General features: G+C 42.5%; 1 protein-coding gene across 3 annotated transcripts in view; it reads right to left on the bottom strand.

The window, feature by feature from the left end:
• SHPK (sedoheptulokinase) overlaps nt 1-23,733 on the bottom strand; it is a 130,635-nt gene that overhangs the window by 30,454 nt on the left and 76,448 nt on the right. For all 3 annotated transcript variants that reach the window (XM_069226344.1, XM_069226345.1, XM_069226346.1), the window contains one exon: nt 21,356-21,508. In XM_069226344.1, coding sequence (XP_069082445.1) covers nt 21,356-21,508 — 153 coding nt within the window. The remainder of the gene's footprint in view (nt 1-21,355; nt 21,509-23,733) is intronic.

The raw sequence follows: 23,733 nt of genomic DNA, 5'->3' as shown, positions 1-23,733 counted from the left end.
TAAAACATTGTTTGTTGGACTGCTGCCCCTCCCTAAGAAGGGCAAAACAATGGCATACCAGTTTGCACAGTTGGGGTTAGTACTTGCGAGGCAACGCATCACTATCCATTGGGCTAGCCCAACCCCGCACCCCCTGAAACAAGAGAAATGGCTAACTGATCATTTGGAATGGGCAACGGTGTAGGAATGCAGGCTTTGTGGGGCCTGTACAGATGACCATGCAGAGCGCGACCTGGAACTCTGGGGCTGCACGATGGAATGATTGAGGGGGTGGGCCTGAAGATAAAGTGATGGATGGGTTGCCAACTGAGTGCCTGCACACCACGGGCACTGATCTTCCTGCTGAGGACTCAGATTAGTGGAAGTGCTTGGGAGGAGGAGGGCAGCTGTAGCGATAAGGTGAAATAGCTGACTCTGGGCATGGTGTGAATGGATAAGGTAGGGTGGATGCTGGTGTCGGTGAGTCTTCCTGGCCTGTAGATTTGTCCCTCTTCGTCTTCCTTCCTCTGAATGCATTGACACCTAAGGTTGAGGATCAGTCCTTACTCTCCTCTCTACCCATTCGCCTCCCTTGCTGCTTGGATTACTGGAGGTTCAACGGTTCTCTCACTCTCTCTTGCTGATGAAAATGTGAGCCAATACCAGCCATATTGTTGTTGTCCACTATTATTTGACCCAGCATTGACTATCACTTATATAAAATGCTAATAGACACATTTCCCCCCCCAAAAAATACAGTCCTGGCATGCTTGGCCGTGAAATGCCTAAGCTTGGCTGGGTTTGGTGGAGGGGTTTGTGATCAGAAAGAACTTCAGACGCCAGCCCCAAGTGCCATAGGTAAGACAGAGGATTCTCTGTAGGGAGGTTGGGTGGAGAATGGACTAATTCATAAGGGTACTTTGTGTTTGAAACTAAAATGACAGGAGACAATGGGATAAACAAGCTTGGGTAGGTAGAATGGGGTACTGGGGAGTTAAATATTAGTAGGAACTAGATGTATGCATGCATTCCATGGTTTAAGAGCTGGAGACTGTAGAAAAGTATGGGAGACCCAGTTGCCTGAGACCCCTAGTACAGATCCTAGGGGATGAATGTGTATGAAAGAGCTCCACTTATCTAGCCACTCTAGGATCTCTGCAAGATGTGCTCATGCTTCTTTAAGCACAGGAGCGTCAGTGTATGAGAGTAAATGTACTTTATCAGGTGCTAGAATTGAAACACACCAACAAGGAACTGACATACCAAAGTAGCCACTTGAGAGACAGAGTTAGGGCTTGTGCCCCCACTGGACCACCTTCTCCTTATATGTTTCCCCAAATTACAAGTGAGAACTTTAAAACTGTAAAAGAAAAGGAGGAGGTCACAATACATATTTTGAGAGTCTCCATATTGAAAGGAGATGCCAAACGTGCATTACAAGGAGGTCAATGGACAGGTGGGAGGGGCACAGGCAAAACTCGCACATGCAAGCATGGCGAATGTTGCTAGTAGAGGGGTGACAGATAAGAAGTGGACACAACAACACTCCACTTTCTACCCCTGAAGAGATAGCAATGAATACCCAACCATTCAGAAGCAATGCATTGGAAAGTTTGGGCTCACAGTCTGTCACTCAAGATAACGCAGGATGAAGGGTAAAACAGCTTAAGAGAATACGAGAATGCCCTGACATAAGCAACACACTCTTTCAACCAGTGAGTAGGACATTGAGAGCCCAAGTGACTTCCCACATCTTCAACCAGATGGCTCTCTGCCTATATAATACCAAGGTCCCAGATTTGAAGGCCAAGTCACCATTCAAGTTCCCTGGTCCCCAGCCAATCTCCTCAATATCACAGTTTCTATCAAATATGTGACAACCCGCAAAATGCACAAAAAAAACCTTTTTGAATGCTACAAACCCACTTGGTCTGATGACGTGCAATGATGCCAGATACAAAAAAAAGGCCAACTGTTAGGCAAAGCTGATTGCCTGTTGTTAGAAATGGGGTTTCTGGTCGGCCTGGGTATGCACCTCAGCCAGGCAGAACCTACCCACTCTAGTCAGGGCAAGGGAGTTACACGTCCAAGATAACCCCTGCTCACCCCCTTGGTAACTTGGCACGAGCATTCAGGCCTATCCCAGAGGCAATGTGTAAAGCGGTTGCACAACACACCTGACGCAAAATGTACACCACAAAGTAAACACAACACTGAGCTATGTAAAAATAATCTGTATTGCACAAAACATAATTAGACCAACATTACACGCAAGTAATACCCTGCTCCCTTAGCAGTTGTCACAACGTTACACAAGTTACTAATACATAAGCAGTAGTCAGGAATTAGAGTAAGAGTTCTATGCACTTGCATGAATAACTCCTAAATACCCATAAAAGGAACCTTAGACAACATCTCACAAGTCATAAAAATACATATCAGCAACCCAGCCTATAAAAGGAACATCAGCACATATATGTAATGGAAGGAAAAGCAGGTAAAACATATAATTTCCCTAGGTCCATACTTGGCTCACTGAGCCACTATTTCCCTAAAAAGTACCTGGTTTCCTAGTGTAGAGGCATTCCTTGTGCCTGGAAAGAGGAGTATGGGGGCCCCCGGTGCTCCTGTGCGCTCACAGGGGCCACACATTGCTCCTGGGGAGAGGAGCAGACAGCGCCCTCTCTGCAGTGGTTGAAACGGGCACCTCTGGGGACCCGTGATCCTTGTGGGCCCCCCCCGGGCCTCTAATGGCCCTCTCCCAAAAGGAGGGGCCCAAAAAGCCACAAAGAATTACGTAGCTGGGGCGTTTGCGCCCCTGAGGCAGTGACCGGGGGGAAAGAGAACTCCCTTTCCATCCCGTGTCCTGCAGAGTAGTAGACAGCAATAGGCAGCCACCCGCTTCCTCGGGCGACTGCCAGAAATGAAGGTAGGTTGGAGCAGGGGCCTCCGGTGAGGTTTCCCTTCTGCTCTGGAGGGCGGCCGCACCTGATGTGGTGCGCAAGCCGCTCTCTTCTCTGCCTTCGGTGAGGGCTCCTCCGGAGAGCAGGTGCAAACGGTGCCCCAGGGGCACTCTTCCAAGTTCGCGTACGCTGGGGGCATGACAGGAGCATGCTTGCTCCTTTCTATTCCTTTGCTGGTGCCCTGGGGGCACTCAGGGCAGCGCGGCTCTGGCGCACTACAATCAATAAAGCCGGGCTGCGGCGATGATTCAATCAACAGGGAAGCGCTTGTAAAAGCGTGAGGGCTCTTTTCTAAGCCCGGGCTGGAGCGGTGACTTTAGGGCAGCCAAGAAGCGCTTTTCAAGGCCCTAAGGCCATATTTGTAGCCTGGGTTGCAGTGGTGATTATCCAGCAGGAAAAAGGAGCCTTGAAGTGCACGGGGCACAGAAGAGCAATCTCTCTGCGCTAAGGATACCCCGAGGTAGCACTCCTCGTGCAAGGATCGTTGCAGGGGTCAGGGGCCACGGCACCCTGCCCCTGGGAACAAGCGAAAACAAAAAGAAGCACAGGGCTGGTGGACCCAGCTACAGGCCAGCACGAGGGGTGCAGATGGTGGCAGTTCCTTCTAGTGACCAGGCAGGTCACAGGTCACCACAGCAGCAGCAGTCCAAGGTGGTTTCCTGGTGAGTCCATTCATCAGCGTGTCCAGTTTCAAGTCCCAAGAATGTTCAAATTGTGGGGAAAATTCCCCTGTACTTATACTAGGTTTACAGTGTGTTTTGCAATTGCCAGGAGAGGGGGTTCTAACCAGTTACAACTGGTTCTGGGAGTGCCCTTTCTCTCCTCCAGCACAGGCTCCAAACATCAGTGGGGGTAAACGACCCTATTGTGTGAGGCCAGGGCACAGCCTTTACAAATGCAGGTGTGTTCCGCCTCTTCCTTCTCTCAGCCCAGGAAGGTTTTACAATATGTAGATGCACCTCTGTGACACCTCCACCCTCCCTGTGTTCAGGCTGTCTGACAAGTATGCACAAAGCCTCAACTGTCAGTCTGCTCAGACGTGGACTGGAGGCAAGCTGCAAAACACCAAAGTCATAAGCACAGATAAATGTGCATTTTCTAGAAGTGGCATTTCTGTGATAGTAATAAAAAATACACCTACACCAGTAAGCAGCATTTCTCACCACTATCACAACCATACCAAACATGCCTACGCTACTCCTCATAAATCAGACAATACCCCTTACACATAAGGCAGGGCAGTTCAAATGCAATCCTATGAGGAGGCAGCACTCACAGCAGTGAGACACCAAGTTAGGCTGTTTGTCACTACAAGGACAGGACACGCAACATGGCACATGTCCTGCCTTCTACGTACATGGCACCCTGCCCAAAGGGCTAGCTAGGGCGTACCTTAGGGGTGACTTACATGTAGTAAAAGGAGAGTTCTGGGCCTGGCAAGTAAATTTAGATGCCAGGTCCTTGTGGCAGGAAACTGCGCACACAGGCTCTACGCTAGCAGGCCTTAGATAGGTTTGACAGGCTACTTCAGTGGGTGGCGCAAGCAGCGCTGCAGGCCACTAGTAGCATTTAATTTACAGGCCCTGGGTATAGCGATACCACTTTACAGGGGACTTATAGGTAAATTAAATATGCCAATTAGGTATAATCCAATCATACCAATTTTGTAAGAAGGAGCACATGCACTTTCGCACTGGTTAGCAGTGAAAAAGTGCTCAGAGTCACAACGTCAGCCAACAAAGGTCAGAAAAATAAGGAGGCAAAAAGCAAGAAGTCTGGGGAATGACCCTGTTAAAGGGCCAGGTCCAACACCTGTGACAAACATTCATTGATTAAGCTACTTTACTGTTGCTAGAGGTGCACTGTTGAATGCTATTGTTGACTTTTGTCCTTTTAAACTGATTGGATTAAGATGAATAGTAGTTAGCAAAACAAAGGGGAACGACTGCTGATTATCTTCACTGCTTAAAAGATGTGTTCGATCAATATTCTGGTACTGTTAATGCTCCCTAAACTGCACAAACTGTTGAGCTGCATTCCTTTAAGGGCTATTACTTAAGGTACAAAACTTCATACTATCTACAGTGTGTGGCAATCTAAATGTATTTCTGAATTGTCTTCATTTGTAAACCATTGTGTTGCTCTGGTTTCCAGATGAAATATCAAATCAAAAATATAGAGATACAGAAATATCAAGTTTTAAAGATAAGATCGTAATTCAGGAATATCATTGACGAGAACATTTCATTTTAGAGGTAAGTAATATCAATGTTAAAAATATGTATGATAAAAATGTTGATGTTAAAAATACCTGTGTTGATAATATCGTTCACAAAAATATCTATGTTGTTAATATTGATGTGAAAAATATCTATGTTGTTAATATAATTTGCAATATTGTCTATAATATTGTTTTTTAAATATTTTGATGTGTTTTAGTATATGTTTTAATTGTATGTTATGAATAGTTTGTATAAATATTGTTAATGTTTTTTAATATAGTTTGTACATTTTTAGTTGTTTTTTAATTTTATTTGATTGTTTATTGTAATTTTTTGTGTTGTAGCGGGTTGTGGCTTTTGTAGGGGTATAGGGTGGGAAGTAATTTAATTATCATTAATTAATTAATTAATTAATAAATTATGTTTAATTTTTAATGATTTAAGTGATAATTATCTAAATTCTCTAATTAATTCATTTTTTCAGTTAAGTTTAAGGTGCGGGTTGAGGGTTTTGTAGAGGAATAGGGTGGGAAGTACTTTAATTATAATTAAGAATGTTTTAATATTTGACGATTAATTATGTAAATTTATGCTTAAGGTGCAGGTTGTGGAGTTTATAGGGGAGCATGGTGAGAAGTAAACTAATTATTAATGATTAATTTTAATTATTATTTGATTGATAATTATCTAAATTGTGTAATTATGATATTTTTTAGAAATATACGTTAGGTGTATATTATTGATTTTTTGAGGTTACAGAGTTGGAAATTAATTAGCAATAAATTATTTATTAATTATTACTTTATTATTTACTTTTAAATTGCTAATTATGTTAAGTTATATTTAGGTGTGTTGTTTAGTTTGGATAGTATTGGGGGAAGGTATTTAAGTATATACATTTAAAAAAAGTTTTTACATTTTTTCAAAATGTATTTTTTAATTATTTCATAGGTTAATTGTGTTATACTTTATTTTTATTACATATTAATTGTTGGCTGTTATGTTTGTGGGAAAATAGTCAGGTATTTTAATTATATTAATAATATTTGTGTTAATTGATAATAATGATAAAAATTGTAATAGTTATATTATTTTTTTTTTTTTTTTAATTGAGAGACTTGGGGCTGATTACAAGTTTGGCGGTCTTCTTGGGACCAATGTACAGTCTTTGGCGGTCTGACCGCCCCATTAGGATCTGTGCGGTTGAACCGCCAAAAGACTGTTGCCACCACCGACATTGGCGTTAGGGAAAGCGGCGGTCTATGGTGGCAGTGCCGGCATTGGCACCACTGTGTGTATAATGATCTGTCTTTCTGCCAACCTTTTCATGCCAGGGACACCTCCATGAAAAGGGTGGTGGAAAGGAGGTTTCAGGGTCATAAAAAAGGGACTCAGGGGGAATCAGGCCATGTGGAATGTGGCGGAGGCCCATGTTATTCCACCCTATGTCTGCACTGTCGGCTCTCGCTTGAAGCATGTCGCTGCCTTGACTGCGCCGCCAACACACTGCCAACCACGCTGGAATGTCATAATGCGGCAGTTGGGGTGCCACTGACTTGGCGGCGTTCTCAGGCCCTACATTTTCATATTTGGAATTTTTGATTTAAGGGTATTTAAAATATGTTGTTTGTTTAAGTGAAGTATTCTCTGAGTCCAACACTTTCCCTACTGTGGCACTAAATGGAGTGGGAATAGTAAATTTATTTTTTCCTGAATCCAACAGTTTCTCTACTGTTGCGCACACTGGACTGGGCACAGTAAATTTAGCTCTCCTGAGTCCTATTCTTTACTTACTGTTGCACACACTGGAGTGGGAATAGTAAATTTTACCCCTCTTGAGTCCAATGCTTTCCCTACTGCTGCACTTACTGGAGTGGGAATAGTACATTTTACCCCTCTTGAGTCCAATGCTTTCCCTACTGCTGCACTTACTGGAGTGGGAATAGTAAATTGTACCACTCCTGAATCCAACAGTTTCCCTATTGTTGCACTTACTGGAGTGAGAATAGTAAATTTTACCTTTCCTGAGCCCAACATTTTCCCTACGTTTGCACCCACTGGAGTGGAATAGTATATTTTACTCCTCCTGAGTGCAAAGTTTTTCCTACTTTCGCACAGAATGGAGTAGGAATAGTTAATGTTACCCCTCTTGAGTTCAACACTTTCTCTGCTGTTACACAAACTGGAGTGGGAATAGTACATTTTACCCTCTGGTGCCCAACGCTTATCCTACTGTTTCACCGATTGAAATGGGAACAGTACATTTTACTTCTTCTGAGTACATCACTTTCCCTACTGTTTCATACACTGGAGTGGGAATAGTAAATTGTACATTTCCAGTGTCCAACGATTTCTCTACTGCTGCACAGATTGGAATGGAAATGGTAAATTGTATCTCTCCTGAGTCCAATGCTTTCCCAACTGTTGTATAGATTGGAATGGGGGGTAGTATATCTATTATTGTTATAGTTAACAAAATGTTGTTAATATTGTTTCAATATATATATTACTTTTATGTGCTTGTGTGTTTAATTTTATATTATTTATATGTATAAATGTATGCAGTTTAAAAAAATTTTAGTTAGATGTATTTTTATCTACTGTTTGTTTTATATGTATAATTACATTGGAAACATTTTAAATGTATTTGCAGTTTATTTGTTATATTTATTATGTTTATGTAAATATATATATTTGTTATATTAATAAATAAAAAAATAGAAAACTATAATTTAAATAAAAATTATTCCTTATAATAGTTTTACATGATATATGTTGTATATAAACATTAACTTATAAATATGTGTGTTTTTGTTTAAATATGTATATATTTATAAATTTTTAAATATTACTTAAGTATATTTAATTTACATTATATTAATGTTATATGTTAAATTATTTAAGTTTTACTGTTTTTAACTACATATATTTTAAAACCAATATATTTTTTCGATATTAGTGTTAAACGATTGTTTTTGTTTGATATTTTTGTACTTACCATTATATGTATAGGAAACCAATATTTGTGTGATCAATATTTCCGTATCACGATATTTGTGTTTTCGATATTGGTTCATAGAACCGTTGCTCTGAAAGATTGAAAGAAAGAAGCCACTGAATCTAAACAATCCAGTGAAACCTGAGAAAATGTAGAAGGAATAGAAGGAGGTGTAGATGGTGGTGGTGGTCGCAGCAGGTATGGAGGAGGAGGAGGACTGATGACCAGGGCCTCTACCAGTAGCTCGTGCCCTAGACACACAAAAAGGAATGAATGGATTGTTGGATGTGCTGTGAGTGCTGCCACTCCAAGTTGCCCCAGAAATTGTGGTACTGCTGGTGAAATTGGCAAACTGGAGATTGTCAATTCCCAAGGAACCAAGGAGCAAGCCACAGTTTGGCTATCCCTGAAATGCACCAAGGTCAAGTGTGCCTTTTCTCCGAAATGCCTGGAATCATCAAAAAGCATATCCATCAGGGACGCATGTATGTCACCAGAAAAACCTATGGCACACATGCAAGCAGGGCTCCAGACAACCAATATGGTGCCCATCGCATAGCCATTTCAGTCCGTTGCATCCAAAGTAGCCCCCAAAATGCACTTGCCTGAATACTTTTCATCGCAGACTCTCCGAGTTAACAAACCTCTGAATTCCTGTGGCAAAGGGAACAAGATCTTGCTCGCCATATCCCACAGTGCCTTAGTCTGTTGCCCAAAAGGCATGAAGGACCTTAGACACAAACTAGCAGAGGGCAATAGCCTCTTTACCAGTGTGTCAAAGCACTTTGATTCCCTATCTAGAGGAGCAGTGGGCAAAGCATTAGGATTTACTTTACTGCCAGACACCTGAGCATCTAGGCTTTCTGGTATCAGATGCTGTGCTGGGAAGGCTAAGTACTCTGGGGACAGGCCTAAGGTGCCTAGCAACAGGTCAGCTCTCTTGGGCACTGATCAGGCCACCATCATGGTCCCTGTCAAGCCATCACTGAGAGGCAGCAAGGACTTGGACCTGGTTACAAAACTTCTGTGAGCTAATGCGCCTTAGTTGGCACAGTGGGCGATTACATCTCAAGCACTTCTATTAACTACCCCAGCGAAAAATATGATCTCTTCAGGAGGGGGACCAAATGGCGTGTCCAACTCTTTCTCAGGAAGGGCGTCAAGGCCACTAGCATTTTCTAATTTTAAAGTATAGGCAGCATAAATGTAGTAAGTGGGGAGGAAGTTGTCTGCCTCCTCGTCATTTTCAGCATCATGAGGAACATGCTGAATGACCTCTACAGCATCATAAAAAGATCCAAATATAGCCTCCAGAAATCAGCCAGCATGGGGCCAACCAAGGACCTAGATGGATCAGTTGGGATGGGGAAAGGCCTGATGGCCAACTAAGGACCCTGTTGGATCTATGGGGCCTGAAGGTTTTCCAAGTGTGCCCCCAATTATCTAAAAAAGTTGCATCATCACCATCTTGAAAGCCTCCATCTGCTGTGGAATCGATGATTGCCAGGGAAATTTGGAGCATGTCTGCTCTAACTGTGGAATGAGATCGGAGTCAGAAGATAGTGGCAGAATTGTATCCTTAGAATAGTGACTGCATGATCTCTCACTGCAGCATTAGGAAGGAGTGAACTCCCACTTGGATTTTTTGTGCTTGCAATAAGACTTGGCCTTTGACTTCATCTTTGACTTTCCAGAGAAAGGCGTCCTGAACCAAGACCAACACTTGGATCAGAATCAGTCCAGGACTTTTAGCATGAGTACCTCTCTTCTTGTGTTTGACGATGTTCAGCTTTATTTCTTAATCCCTGATAACCTTATACTGCACCAGAGAGGACATATAGCATGAATTTAAGCCATGCTTTGAACCTAGTTGGCAGAGGTATATACCCTAGTCCAAAAGGGGCCCCCACTCCTAGTCAGGGTAAGTCACACACAATCCAAATGATCGTGTGCCCACGCTCTGGTAGCAAGGCAATGAGCAGTCAGGCTTAACTTAAAAGGCAATGTGTAGAGTATCTGTGCAATAAATCATACAGTAACACAGTGAAAACACCGCAAAAATACACCACACAGGTTTAGAAAAATAGATAATATTTATCTGAATAAAATACTGTTGAAACAATGAAAATCTAATGTACACAAGCAAAAGTATGAATTTTTAAAGGTTAAATTAAACTAAAGTGTCTAGAAAACACAATAGCTCCAACGGGGGGCTATAATGGCGTCGTTGCCGGAATCGTTCCCAATAATCCGACACCACCCGTGCCGGTCACGGAGTCAATGGGAGACCCCCCGGTAAAGTACCTTTTGAAAACGAGAAACAAGGATATTGCACGGAGTTGGTGCGGCATCAGTCCCTCATGGCGTCCGAAGAGAGAAGTGTCGGTTCTGCGCTGCGAAGTAAGTGGAGGTGAGGCGTCGGCTCAGTCCGGATGCAGGGGGAGATGATGTGGCAGTGCCTGAGATGCCTCAATTCCTTGTGACCTGGCGGGGTCGCTGGTTCCAGTCCATCAGGATGTGATATGTCGACTTCGCAGTGTCGGGAGGACCCTGAGTGACGTCAATGGAGTCGTGGCAATGCTAGACTTGCGTTGCAGGCTGCTGTCATTGCGTGCAGTGAGGTCCACCGAGCGGGAGCAGGCTGTAGTGTCTCTAACATAGCTGAAGTCGTTCCGAAGTCACTGAAGTCGGTGTACTAGCAAAAAGCTAGCAGTGGAAGGCAGAGTCCTTCCAGCACAGTCAGAAGCCAGCAGGGCAGCAGTCCTTCTCAGCAAAGCAGTCCAGAGAGTCCTTTGGACAGCCAGGCGGGTCTTCTGACAGAGTTCATGTGCAGGTCGAGAAGTGTCTGAGTTAGCGGGGTCAGAGCCCCAGTTTATATACCAAAAAATGCCTTTGAAGTGGGGGAGACTTCTAAGAGTGGTTTTGGAGTGTACAGGTTCCCCTTTCAGTATAGTCCTGTGTGCCAGGGTCCCAGTAGTGGGTTTGGCAGTCCATTGTGTGAGGGCAGACCACTAGTCTTTGAAATGTAAGTGTCAGGCCCTCCCCCCTTCCAGCCCAGGACCCATTCCATATGCAGATGAGTGCAGGTGTGACTGAGTGTCCTGTGTTTGTGGTAGTCTGGGCAAAATGCACAAGGGAGCTGTCAACCCAGCCCAGACGTTGATTGGAGACAGGCTGTGAGGCACAGATGGTTTTTAAGTGCAGAGAACTGCTCACTTTCTAAAAGTGGCATTTCTAAAATAGTAATATAAAATCCAATCTCAGCAACAAGCAGGATTTTTTTATTACCATTCTGGCCATACTAAATATGACCTGGTTACCCCTTTCAGATCAGAATCTACCACTCAAAAAGTATATGAGGTCAGCCCAGTGGGAAAGGTACAGCTCGTGGCAATTCTGCCGCATGCAGGGTGCACCAGCACCCTTGCTATGTGCACTGTCTGTACAGCAAACCACCATGAAAAGGCTGGCGTAGAACAAGGTTGTAATCAGCCGGAAGGAACTGAGTTCAGCGCCACCCAGGCTGATTATAACCAGGACTGCTGTCAGCCCGTCGGGATCTTGGATCCTGTCGGGGAGGGCGGTAGGTTGGCAGATTTGCCCCCAAATATCGTAATGTGGCAGTCGGACTGCCACAGCCAGAGCGGTCCGACCGCCACTATGAGTCTGGCGGTCTTGTGGCCGCCATACTTGTAATTAGCCATAAAAGTTAAACATTTGCCATGGGAACACTCAGCAGATTTGAATGCCTACACAACAGCAGGGCCACCGTAGTAGTCAGGCAAAGAATGAAGAAGAGCAGCAGTGAGTGTGCTTAAAATATCAAGTTTCAGGTGCCTTAAAATGGAGGGCTACAAATTAATCTGGTGTACTTCGAAATGTTAAAGGTTTCACAAGGTAGTATGTTGATAGCAGCTCTACAATGTCATAATATACAGTAAGAAGTAGGTGTATGATTGATCCTAAACTGTGTCCATGAATGTTTTTATTAAAACACTATGCACTCTTATTTTTTTAAACCATTAGAAATCCTGTAAACCAGACAGAGTCTTGATAGAGTGGTAATGATGCAAGTGAGAGTTAGAGTGCAATTCACAGACTTTCTATTCTTAAAACAGTGAACCTTAGTCTAATGGAGCTCACTGCATACCCTGCATTACTTCTGCCAAATAAATTAAAGATGTGCTATTGAACAATCACTGTTAAAACAACATGTTGTCCATTTTGGTGTTCTGAATAAACACTGATAAGCATTGCTTTTGGTTTGGAAAACACTGAGAAAAAACACCACTGAACTCCACCAACAGGAACACAGGTCAGCCTAGATATCCTGTCTTGAACTATACTTCTCATTTTCCAACGAACAATGAAATGGACCAAAGACCAAATCTTTTACTGACCTCACTGACTGTTACCAAATTGCAATCTTGTATATTTGGTTGATGGCTTATGTCTCAGAAATCGTTATACTGTTCGCAACCATACAAGCAGTTATTGAAAGTTGAACTGGTAGGGCTCCCTTGTGTGTGCATCCTAGCTGCATAGAAAACTTTAACTATTCACTGAATGAAAGTACACCTTCGGGCAGCCCATGCATTTGAGCTTGTGAGCAAATCTTCTTTACCAATCTGTAAGAAGACCCAGACTCATGAGGGGACCCAAGAATGAAATGGCCAGGCATTAGTAGGAGAGATTAGGACCCAATGGCCAGGCACTATGCCTATTCGGGCCACTGGTGCACAGATTCCAGCGGCTCTCCCCGCTGACAGACCCATTTTGTGAGCCAGAATTTGCACACAGGAAGCAAACAAACCAGTATCCACTGTCTCCTTAGAGTAGACAGTAAATAAAAACACACAGTAAGTGACTGCTAAGGGCTACCAACCATGTGGGAGAGTTAAGGCATCTTGTGGGATTTTAGCTCACTATAGTGAAGGAAGGAAAAAGGACAATCACTTAAACGTTTACAGTAGCTCACACGTTTCCATCAAGAATTTCAGGCATTGTCTACCACTTAGGTAGGCTTGAGAGGGACTTAGGCTGAACTGACCTCACTCACACCTGCCACCTCACCATTTACTGTGTTGTCATTCCAGATTAAATGTGAGGTACCTCAGAGTGTACACTGCCAGAGAGAAAAAAGTGCCCCTTCCTGTGGTGTAGGTGATAAGGACGGTAACCTCATGGCATGGGTTTGTACAAGTGAGATGCGGCATGAATGAGTATATATTTTCCTTGAGTAAGTGGATGTGTACGTTTTCCAGAGAGAACAGTTTATGCTGCTACTAACTTGCTTTTAAGAGAATGGCAACCAACTAGCTGTGTATGTGTGATTTTATTATTGAAAGAGACACACAGTAGGTTTCCTGAACCCCATACCAGAATTAAGGCACTATTATGTGAAACATACTATGGGCCTGATTATGAGTTCGGCGGAGGGCTTACACCCTCTTTCGAACTTCAAATGGGGAGGTTGCCGCTATACTGGCTACCTCCCCGCCGGGCCATTTAAGAATTTCCCACTAGGTCAGCGGGTGGAAATCTGAGTTTCTGCCCGCTGGCCTAGCGGGAAACAGCCCTCAGCATTGCCTCTGTCTCTTAATCGAGCCAGGGGCAATGCTGTAGGATGCAGGGTGCACCAGCACCCTTGCAGTGTTCACTGTCTGCAGAGCAGACAGTGAACACTGCAAGGGTGCTGGCCAGGAGAGCCCATGCCAAGTGCATTATCAGCACAGGGGTCCCCCAGGGGCCCCCTGCACCCTTTCTCCGACAACATTTTCATGGCAGTGCTACCCCAGGGAGGTGCTGCCCTTGCCGATTAGGACCGCCGCCTACCGCCAGACCGCCAGGATCCCAACCGCCATGGTTGAAATATGCAACCTCCATCAGCAAGTCTGGCGGTATAGTGACCGCCAGACTCGTAATGAGGGGCTATATGTCCCTACAGATCCAGGACCCACCAGACTTGAAAGTGAGCCTGCTTCTCTCCAGTTTAGTATCAAACTGATCAACAGATAGAGGTGTACCAACTAAAAGGGGTAGATGGTGCCTGCATGAGGAATGTTATGTTATCAGTATTTTTATAGCATGTTAATCACCTGTGAGGGTATGCAGGTGCTCTGTGGAAGGTGTGAGGCCAGCCCTGAGGGCTTACTCAAAAAGCTAGCTGCTCATCTTCTTTGAAAAATCAAGAAGAGAGGAGGACCAATCGATGTGCTGTAGGATGCGGTTCCAAGCTTTAGGGTCCAGCTAGCAGGCACACCCCCTGCTCTGCTTTTGTGTACACATGTGGTGTGTGGCCAGCGAGAGACCGCCAGAGCAGGGTTGTCTGGAAGGTTGGTGGAAGTGAATACAGATGTTCAGGTAGGCAAGGCCAATGTTGTGGAGCGCTCTGTGAGTGAAGAGTTTGATGTGTGCACATCTGTGTATTGGGAGTCAGGCAAGGGCAACAGTTGCATTGTGTGAAAAAGAGAGGCCTGGCGCAATTTCCCACCAAATAGTTTTGGCCCAATTATGATTCTGGCGGTCCGAGGACCGCCAGACTCATGGTGGAGGTCGGACCAACGCGGCTGTGGCGGTTCGACCGCCACATTATAAGACTGGCAGTCGGTGCCGCCAAAAGACTGCTCTCTTAGCCAGGATCTCTGATCCCGACCGGATGACAGCACTCGTGGTTGTCATTAGCCGTGGTGGCACTGAAGCCAGCGCTGCCATGCTAATTACAACCATGTTCTCTGCCAGCTTTTTCACAGCAGTTAAGCTGCCATGAAAAGGCTGGTGGAGAAAAAATGCAGGGCGGCACAAAGGTGCCCCTGTACTGCCCACAACATTGTCATGGACAGTGCAGGGGCCCCCCTCCCCAGCATTGTCGGAATGTGCACTGTCTGCTGTGCCTTGGTTTCCACCGGTCAGCCCAGTGGAAAACTCGTAATGAGGCTGGTGGAGAGACTGCCAGCTCCGCAGCGGTCTCCTAACCACAGGTCTAATGGTCGGGTTTCGGACCGCCAAACACATAATCAGGCCCTAAGTGACTGAACCTAAATCATCAAACATGTCAAGGGGACCTCAGAGAACACATAAGAAAAGAGCTACAATAGTGTTCCATGAATGCAGCCCTCACACAAACTTGTGTGTGGTTACGTATGAAAATTTTCCTGGAGGCAAAGATCTATGTAATAGAAGAGCAGCTCACTTCTTGTGCAGCTTTTACTAATGGAATGGATGAATAGTGATCATTTGCTTTTCCTGAGACTCTTAGGTTAATGAAGTAGAGCATATGTATTCTAGCCTGTCAAATAAAACCTTTAAGGTCATCCCAGCAGGTGCACTTTCTACAGAGCTACGAGTCAAGCAATGCAGGTGCAGTGCAGTCCGTCTTCTATCTCTCAACCTCCTGGGTTATTTTTTCTGTATGACAGAATGTTCACAGCCCAATACACCTATGCAGTTGCTACTCATCAAGACAAGGTGACAGCCTGCTAGACACATTTGCTCATGAATTCCTGAGGAGCCACGATAAGAATAATGCCTCTATGGCTGAAGTAGCAGCAGAACAAAATGCATTCCCATTTACTGCTGCCCTAAATGTACACTGCATGTTTTGCCACTTTATGAATTAATTAGTTTTTGCCACATGTTAGAAATATTATGGATTATATTCAATGGATGTGTTTAGTGGAACAATGACTGGACCTCTCCAGTAATCCAGTATTACAGTAGGTTACATTTCTTCCTATGTTGACAAAAGGTTCTACTTGTCGGAATCCCACTGGCATCACAGCACCATCAATGGGAGTGTAGCACATTACATTTAGGTTGATTCTTAGGAGGCACAACGATGGTCTAGTGTCCCAATTTATGTTACTTTTTGTAGCATCATATGAAATCCTTTGTGCTGTATTCAAATACTACCTTGGAAAGTGGAGGTGAGTGCATTGCGTCTAAACTGCACTCTTAAGTTAATACTGTTGCCATAAGAAGCTGAGCAGGATGCTGCAATAATCCTGGCTGATGGCACCTGCAACCTCTGGATAAAGAATTCTTTATCTACTCAGAGGCCCTTCATATAGAGTTATAACCTGCTGTAGTGGGCTATACTAGCCATTTAACGCTCAAGCTGAAGGTAAGGGCCTTTAACAAGGGAGCAGGCCTTTAATGGTCAGTACAGCCCACTATGGCGAGGTATAAGGCTATAAGAACATTCCACCATATGAGCGCAGAAAATCCTATTAAAAAAAACACAAAGACATCTTGGGGGTTGAAACACCCTGCGGCTCGGAAACCTTTGTTTTATAGCTGCTGCAGTAATTGTTCAACAGATAGCTGCACGCAGGGCCATGGCTGTTAGCTGTTGAACATACACAGTAACAGCTGTGAAAGGAGGCTTAAGGCAGCCCCTGGTTCTCCCTGGGCTCAGCTAAACTGTTTTTCCTCTTTCAGCTGAGCCAAGGAGACCCAGAAGCTGAGCAGGATTCCCTTCTCACTCCTTCTGAGGTACTGGAGAAGGATGGTAGGATGGCTTGCTGTGTGACCTGCTGCACAGACTCTGCCTTGTGCTTTCACCTGCCAGATCCATATATTTTGGGGAGGCAGGGGAAATATAGTGAGAGAGACTGAGTATTAGAAAATTATAATGTTGAGAGCAGTGGGCCTATACCAGTTCATAAGGTCACTGCTGCTCCATTGTCTTCAATGGAGTTCTCAACATTCCAATGTTCTAATTATCTTTGAACTTTTGGTCATCTTTTGTTATACTTTATAATGTAAATACAATGTACCATTTCTAAGTATTCAACAACAAAGACTGATGTAAATACAGAACGCCTGTCCTTTATTAAGAAAGGACCCCTTTTCTGGTCAACAATAACTCTGGGCTAGTTTGTTTTCTGAGATGCCCACAAAAGCGGGAAGGGCTGGTGGAATGGAAAGGGAGCGAGGAAAAGAAACAGCATCATGGGTCTGGAGGTGTAGGAAAGAATGAGGAACGAAAAAAGTCTGTGTGTCAATTTTTGGGAGTAATAAAAGTGGCAGCATAAGAAACAGTTAAGGAGGAAATCGAGAGATGACAAGGAGCAGAATGAGAGAGAAGGAAAGAGAGAGGATAGGGATAGGTGATCAAAGCCTGATAGTATCAGTGTTGCGACTAACCATGTTTTAAACTGTTGCAAGTCACTAGTTCTTTATTTCCTCTTGGGTCATTTCTCATGGCATATATTAATTATATTTCTGTACAATGTCTTCTAATGCTTGTTTTTTGTACATACAATATATGCATTGTGTTATGCAGCCTAATTGCATGTAAGGCGGGCATTTAACTTTTTAGGTCAGGTTTGCATAGATAAAAGTGCAAATAAATAAAAAACAATAAATGTACAAGTGTTGTATCACAAGGGGACTTAAGAGGATAGACCACAAGGTTGACAGATTTTTGTTTACACCAGCATTTCAGAGCATGCACTGGTGAAAGGTGACAGAGGAAGTTAAAAAAAATCCTTGCTCTTAGCTTCTGGGACACCATTGAGTAACTGCAGATGTTTTGGATTGGTTAGTAAAAGCTTGCAAGAGCACCCCAGGATGGAGCCAAGGTTAGGTAAAGGTAGCTAGGAGCCATCTCCTGTGTTAGCTTGTGCAAAGAGAGGTTTAATCACGTTGTATGTCCAATAATAAAGTCCCACAGCAGTTAGTGAGCATTGATTACAAAGATTTCATCCACCAGCACACAGTCCTGTCTGAAATAGGAATTATAATATATTTATTATATTCACCTATGTAGTCATGTGGCACTGTGTGCTTTCCTGTTTTTATTTTCTATTTGTTGCGAATTCCAGTGGTGTATTTTTCAGTTTTACAAAATGTTAAAAAAAATTCAAAATCTGTGATTATCAGTGTTTAACCTTCTTCGGTTCAAATCATGGAGATGTTTTTCCTTTGTGCTTATAAACAATTTGGCTCTTATTTCCTTCCTTACCTTGTTTATTCCTGCTGTCCTTCCTTCTTTATTTCCTGCTCCTAATTACCCTCTCTGTATCTTGTCACTGAATTTGCTCTTACAAGTAACTCTTCATTATTGACCTTGCCTCCATGCCCGTCTCATTTCCCAGCACTCAAGCTCCTATTCCCCACAGTCCAGTTTCACCCTGTATCTAAAGTATGCATGAACGGATATATATCACAAAAATTTGGTTACTCTGGTCCTGTGGCCCTGCACTTTTTCAACCCCCTAAGCGAAGTAATCTGTTTGTCTTACATTAACCAAAATACTACTCAAGAGTAGCATACCACACATGAAACACATTATTACTACATAACATTACGTATATATTTTTTTACCAAATAGCCCTTGATAGTTTGGACTACAAATATTATGATCCAGAGAAAATGTCCACAAGTTTGTTTGCTTGACAGTGGGAACATGGACTATTTATAGATGCTCGTTAGATATTAAGTGGTGACATGGATTTTGCACTAGAGATGAGCCTGTGGAATGTCAAAAAGATAGCATGTATGAGATGATTAGAAGTGGCTTTTGATATGGTTTGAGAGCCCTGACGAAGCGGAAGCATGGAGTGACACACACGTTGCTCCTTCTCCAATTACTTCAGCTCCTTTCCAGTTACAGTGGCTCTTTTTTCAATTACTTCAGCCCTTTCACTGACTTCTGTATTACTACAATAACCATGGCTTTAGGACTGGATTTCCAACTTGGATTTGTTCAAGTCCACATACAAGCTTTGAAGTTAAGATGGGAATGATAATCTTGCTTCTAATAAACTGACTGAGAACAACAAACAATTGATATTTGAAATAAATAAACAAAGTGGACTGTAAGGACTGTTATTTAAAATGGGCGGTTAGAATTGAAATTGCTGCAGTTAATTCTTGAGGATTAAAGCGGGAATCTTCATGAAAGAAATTGAGTTTATTTTTATACTGAGATGTTTTTAATGTGATGCTTTGATCAGTATGCCAATAAATTGAGGGTAACAAATATGTGATCAAGTATGTGTTTGCTCCTCATTCAGATTTGATTGCAGCACATAAAGGGTTAATGGGAACATCTAGAACACCTTCCTGCTGTTCTGTTCTTCAGACTAATGACAAAGATTGACTGCATAAAGATTTCCTACCTAGGCCATGAATGCTTGGTGCTCTGTCATTCGAGGCATGTGTATTACATTCTTTGTCTCAAGAGACAGACAAACAGCTGAGCTAATAAATGTGGTATTAGTATCTATTCAGGGCTTATTGCTGATCTACCTGGTAACAGGGTAGAGGTTTGCTAAGGAATTAACAAGCATACTTTTAGCTATATGCCTTTTGGGGACAGCAAACTCTGCTGCTGTGTAAAGAAGTAGATGAGACAGTAAAGAAACTTCACTTGCAGGATGCCTCCTGCCAGTTGCCTGTGCAGCTCACAATATGAATGCAGCTCACATACTATCTCACAGATTTTCTGAGTTAATGTGTGCATTGTAGGCAGCAGAATTACAGACAATTTCACGCATGCACCCTTCTGGGGCTGAGAATGATTGCTGAAGAGGTCAATGATACACACAATGTGGTCCTTGTCTCCTATATGAAGGAATGAAAGTTTAATATGCATGCTTTTCAGACCACTACACTGATAAAACTAACAAGAGGACTAAACTTGAGAACATTGATTTTAGAGGCGTCCATAGGCCCTAGTGATCTTTGTTGCCACAATCTTGATATCTAAACTTTAAGAAAGCAAAACTCCATTCCATTCTCAGTGAAGGAGGATGACATCAAAGTGGTGCTTCTTGCCCTGAACTGAGACCCTGCTCATAGTTCAGCTACAAACCTGAAAGTCAGCATGCAGTAATGTATACTGATGAGTGAGCAGAATACATATGAGATGCGCCATGCTTCCATAATGGTAGAAAGTAAGTCTAATAATACAGGGGGCCCATGGACTTTGTAGAGGCTTATCATGGCCTGAATGGGTCATAGTGGGAGCATCCATCACAGACAAGTGCTTTGAATTAGAGGTTGATCTTATACATTTAGGTAACAGGAACAAAAGCAGCTAAAGGGAAGCAAAATCTGTGTTTTTTAGTTTCTACTGTGGGGGTTTTATCAGTTATAATTGGTTTTATGTGAGCACTGGACACCCTAGGTATTTGTATAGTGCTGCCCGAGTCGTAATGCAGTATCAAAGGCAACCCCAGCATTAAGGAATGACTGAATTAGTATTAAAGAACAAAAGAGAGCCTTTATTAAGCTATGATCTATTGCTCTTTTAAGAGTTGTGTCTACATATCAGCTTATAAAATAAATACATAGGGTATAACGCCCTATGAACTCAAAGAATACATTGTGTATAGCAGTCTCAATGGATTGAGATCAGCACATTATGCAAGTAGGTAATTTGTGCCAGAAGCATAAATGTAGCAAACAGGTACAACTACTGTTGTCAAAAAAGTTCTGTGCAACGGGGATACAACTTACATGCACAAAAATCTAACAAAAGCTACTTTGGATATAGCAAGCAGGTAGGTGTACCTACAGAGATGCCAAACCAAGTTCCACATGTTTCTCTTTATATGCTATGGCATAGTGGTTTCTGTCCCCTACTTTCCCTGGGAGTGCCCAAAGGGTTAGGGCTGATGTGGGTGCTCCCACATAGCCACTGTACTGCAGAAAGCTGGGATGTAAGCGAACTATATCATGACAATATAAAATTCACATCTGATCATAGGACCAAGTATTAACTTTGTTTTTGGAATTTGGAAAGATGCTTAGAGGTGCAGGAGGATTTCTAGTTAATTCCGTCCAAAGGCTAATCCTATACAGCTGCATCAACAAACTCTTGGGTCTAATGACACCAACCATATCCAGTATGTAGAGATTTCAAACTAAAATGCTATTATCACTCTTGGTACTTTTAGTAAGATATATCTAAAAGCTAGAGCTATAACAACATAGTGAACATGTAATGTTGAAACTAGATCTTCAGTATGATCCATCAAATGAATAAACAAAAAAAAGATCCAACATAGAAATCCACTTACTCTAGGACACATCTTTGCAATATAAGGAGTTTCAAAAGCAATGAACATATGTTCAAAAACTGTAATGTAGGTAAAAACAATGGAATTCAATGGACTTTCCATTACATTTCGGAAGCGCTTGCGCCCATCTTGAAAAATGTTAGTGCAGGCATTTTAACTTACATATCGTGATTCCAGCTTTTTGTCACTGTGTTAAAATATCCCCAACTGGCAGCATTCTGGACAGACATCAGGGGAGTTTGGAGGCCACAAAGCATGGCAACCACAAAGTCTTGGATGGTACTAGCGGCGTTATACTGCTTCAGGAAATTGGGCCTGTTCAGATAAAAAGAACACATACTTTGTGAATACCACTTTACTACATGTAGCGATGACATGATGTTTTTGTTGGCAAAATCAGGCAAACCAAACCTGCATGGAAAGTCAGCAATAGTTCAGGTAGAAGTATGCTTTTTATTTAATTACAGCCATTCTCAATGCCTGGATTGAACATTGTAATTTCCACCTGGCAATTTGGTATTCAGGAATTTCATACAGCACAATAACTGAACAAGCATATAAGAAAATGAGCAGAAGTAGCAGTAACTCCTGAAAAGAAAAGTAATCACATATTTTCCTACTGTTCATCCTTTATTTGATATTCTTATATAAATTTTTCTATACTGTCTTTTGTTCAAATATATACCTGCTGAAAAATAGGTGGCATGCCCACCCAACACTCTATCCTTCACTGAAAGATGTTGTTCCCCGCTAAGGTAAAGGGCAACGTTGTCTCATCTGAAACTAAAACATAACTTTTGCCTATAATAGTTGCAACAGTATAGACAATAAACAAATGAATTACATTGTCCCATCCTGAACTCACACCTCTAGCTCCTCCGTGAGAATTGCATTGTCCTGTGCCTCACACAAGCATGTAAACAACAGTAGAACATTCTGCTTTCGGACCTGCGGTAAAATATGTATTTTTGACCACTGACAAAAAGTTGGTTCACTTTGCATCTGGATTAGTTGTTCAGTGTTCACCGATTGCAGATTACATTTTGTATTCAGTTTAGCTGCCTATTGACTTTATCATAGCGTCAGACACTGCCATGTTAAATGTGCTGGGAATATTCCATACTGTAAACTGTGCTTGTTTTCGTATTTTTTAATCACCAAAGAGCTAGGACATATTATCACCGAACAGTTAGTCAGTCAGCATGATAAGAATGTACCAGACTTATGTTTTTTCAGTGCGGGGAACGGTTTGGCCTTGGGAGAAATGCCTTGGGATGTTGGCCAGTTCTCAACGCGTTCCTTTCAACTCTGACCTACAGTAGCCAGCATGTTTGAATATTTCTCTTTCATGGGAGGGGTTTTCTCCAGAAAGCCCTTTTGGTTCTTTAAGATATAAAAAGGTGGCCCTGCTCAGTAGCGGTGGAATTCCGAGACCTCAGTCAGGATTTGACCTCAAATGACTAACATCTGACCCGTGAGGGTGGAGATCTCTTACTCGCAGTTGAACAGGGTCATCTTCTTGCTGGCATGAGAAAAATGAAGCATCTGTCAGGCCCTACAGTGATGAATTTTTACTTTATTCTTTGCTTTGCATAATCATAACTACATATATTTGCTGTGTACATTGCAGTTGAGAATCATTTTGATATATTTTCCTTTCATTGCTGTGACTATTTTTAAACGTGTGCTTTCAACCTACTAATCTCCTTTTTTAGGTACCTCGTGGTGAAATAATAATAAATGTCTTCTTTGAACTGAGAAGTGCATTACAGAGATTTTTGTCAGCTCGGTCATTAGTGAAAGCAAAACAGGCCCCAACAGTACAGACCCTAAGATACTTCTTTAGATCCATTAATGGGATGTACGGCGAAATAAATAACACGATTATAACGAATGGCTTTATATCGCAAGCGTTTTAATGAAAATGCCTTTACAACTAAAGGCTTTCACAACTAGATTCATTACAATGAATATGCCTTTATAATGAAAGCCTTTACCACAAAATGTAAGCATGATAATATTCACTGAAAAAAATAAAGGTTACAGGGACGTTATGGTTAGGATTACATTTTAAACTTACAAAACCATAGAAATTCACCTATTAGAGTTATCTCAAGTAACTATAACTCGTGCCCTAAGGTAACTAGAACTCGCGCCCCCGCTATGCAAATTTTTTCAGTCAAAAATGTTACTGCAAATATGACATTGATATTATCAAAGATGTCATGAGTGGCATAAATTGTGGGGTAATTAGCAGTGCGTAGCGAGGGCACGAGTTATAGTTACCTTAGGGCATGAGTTATAGTTACTTGAGATAATGAACTATAACAGATGAATTTCTATAGTTTTGTATGTTTTTCCCCAACAAGGAAGTGTTGGCAGCCATCTTGGGATTCAACCAAGTCCCAGAAAAAATGGTTACAAAAAAAAAAAAGGTGCCAGGGTAGGGACTCTCTTTCCCCTTGACTCTGGTGCTCTCCCCAGAGCAAAAAAGCATTAAAAAAAAAAAAAAAAGTGACGTGATTTGAGGCGGATCTGGT

Source organism: Pleurodeles waltl, chromosome 3_1 (genome assembly GCF_031143425.1).
Source record: "Pleurodeles waltl isolate 20211129_DDA chromosome 3_1, aPleWal1.hap1.20221129, whole genome shotgun sequence".
In the NCBI taxonomy this organism is placed as follows: Eukaryota; Metazoa; Chordata; class Amphibia; order Caudata; family Salamandridae; genus Pleurodeles; species Pleurodeles waltl.
This window is presented reverse-complemented; position numbering and strand designations above follow the sequence as displayed.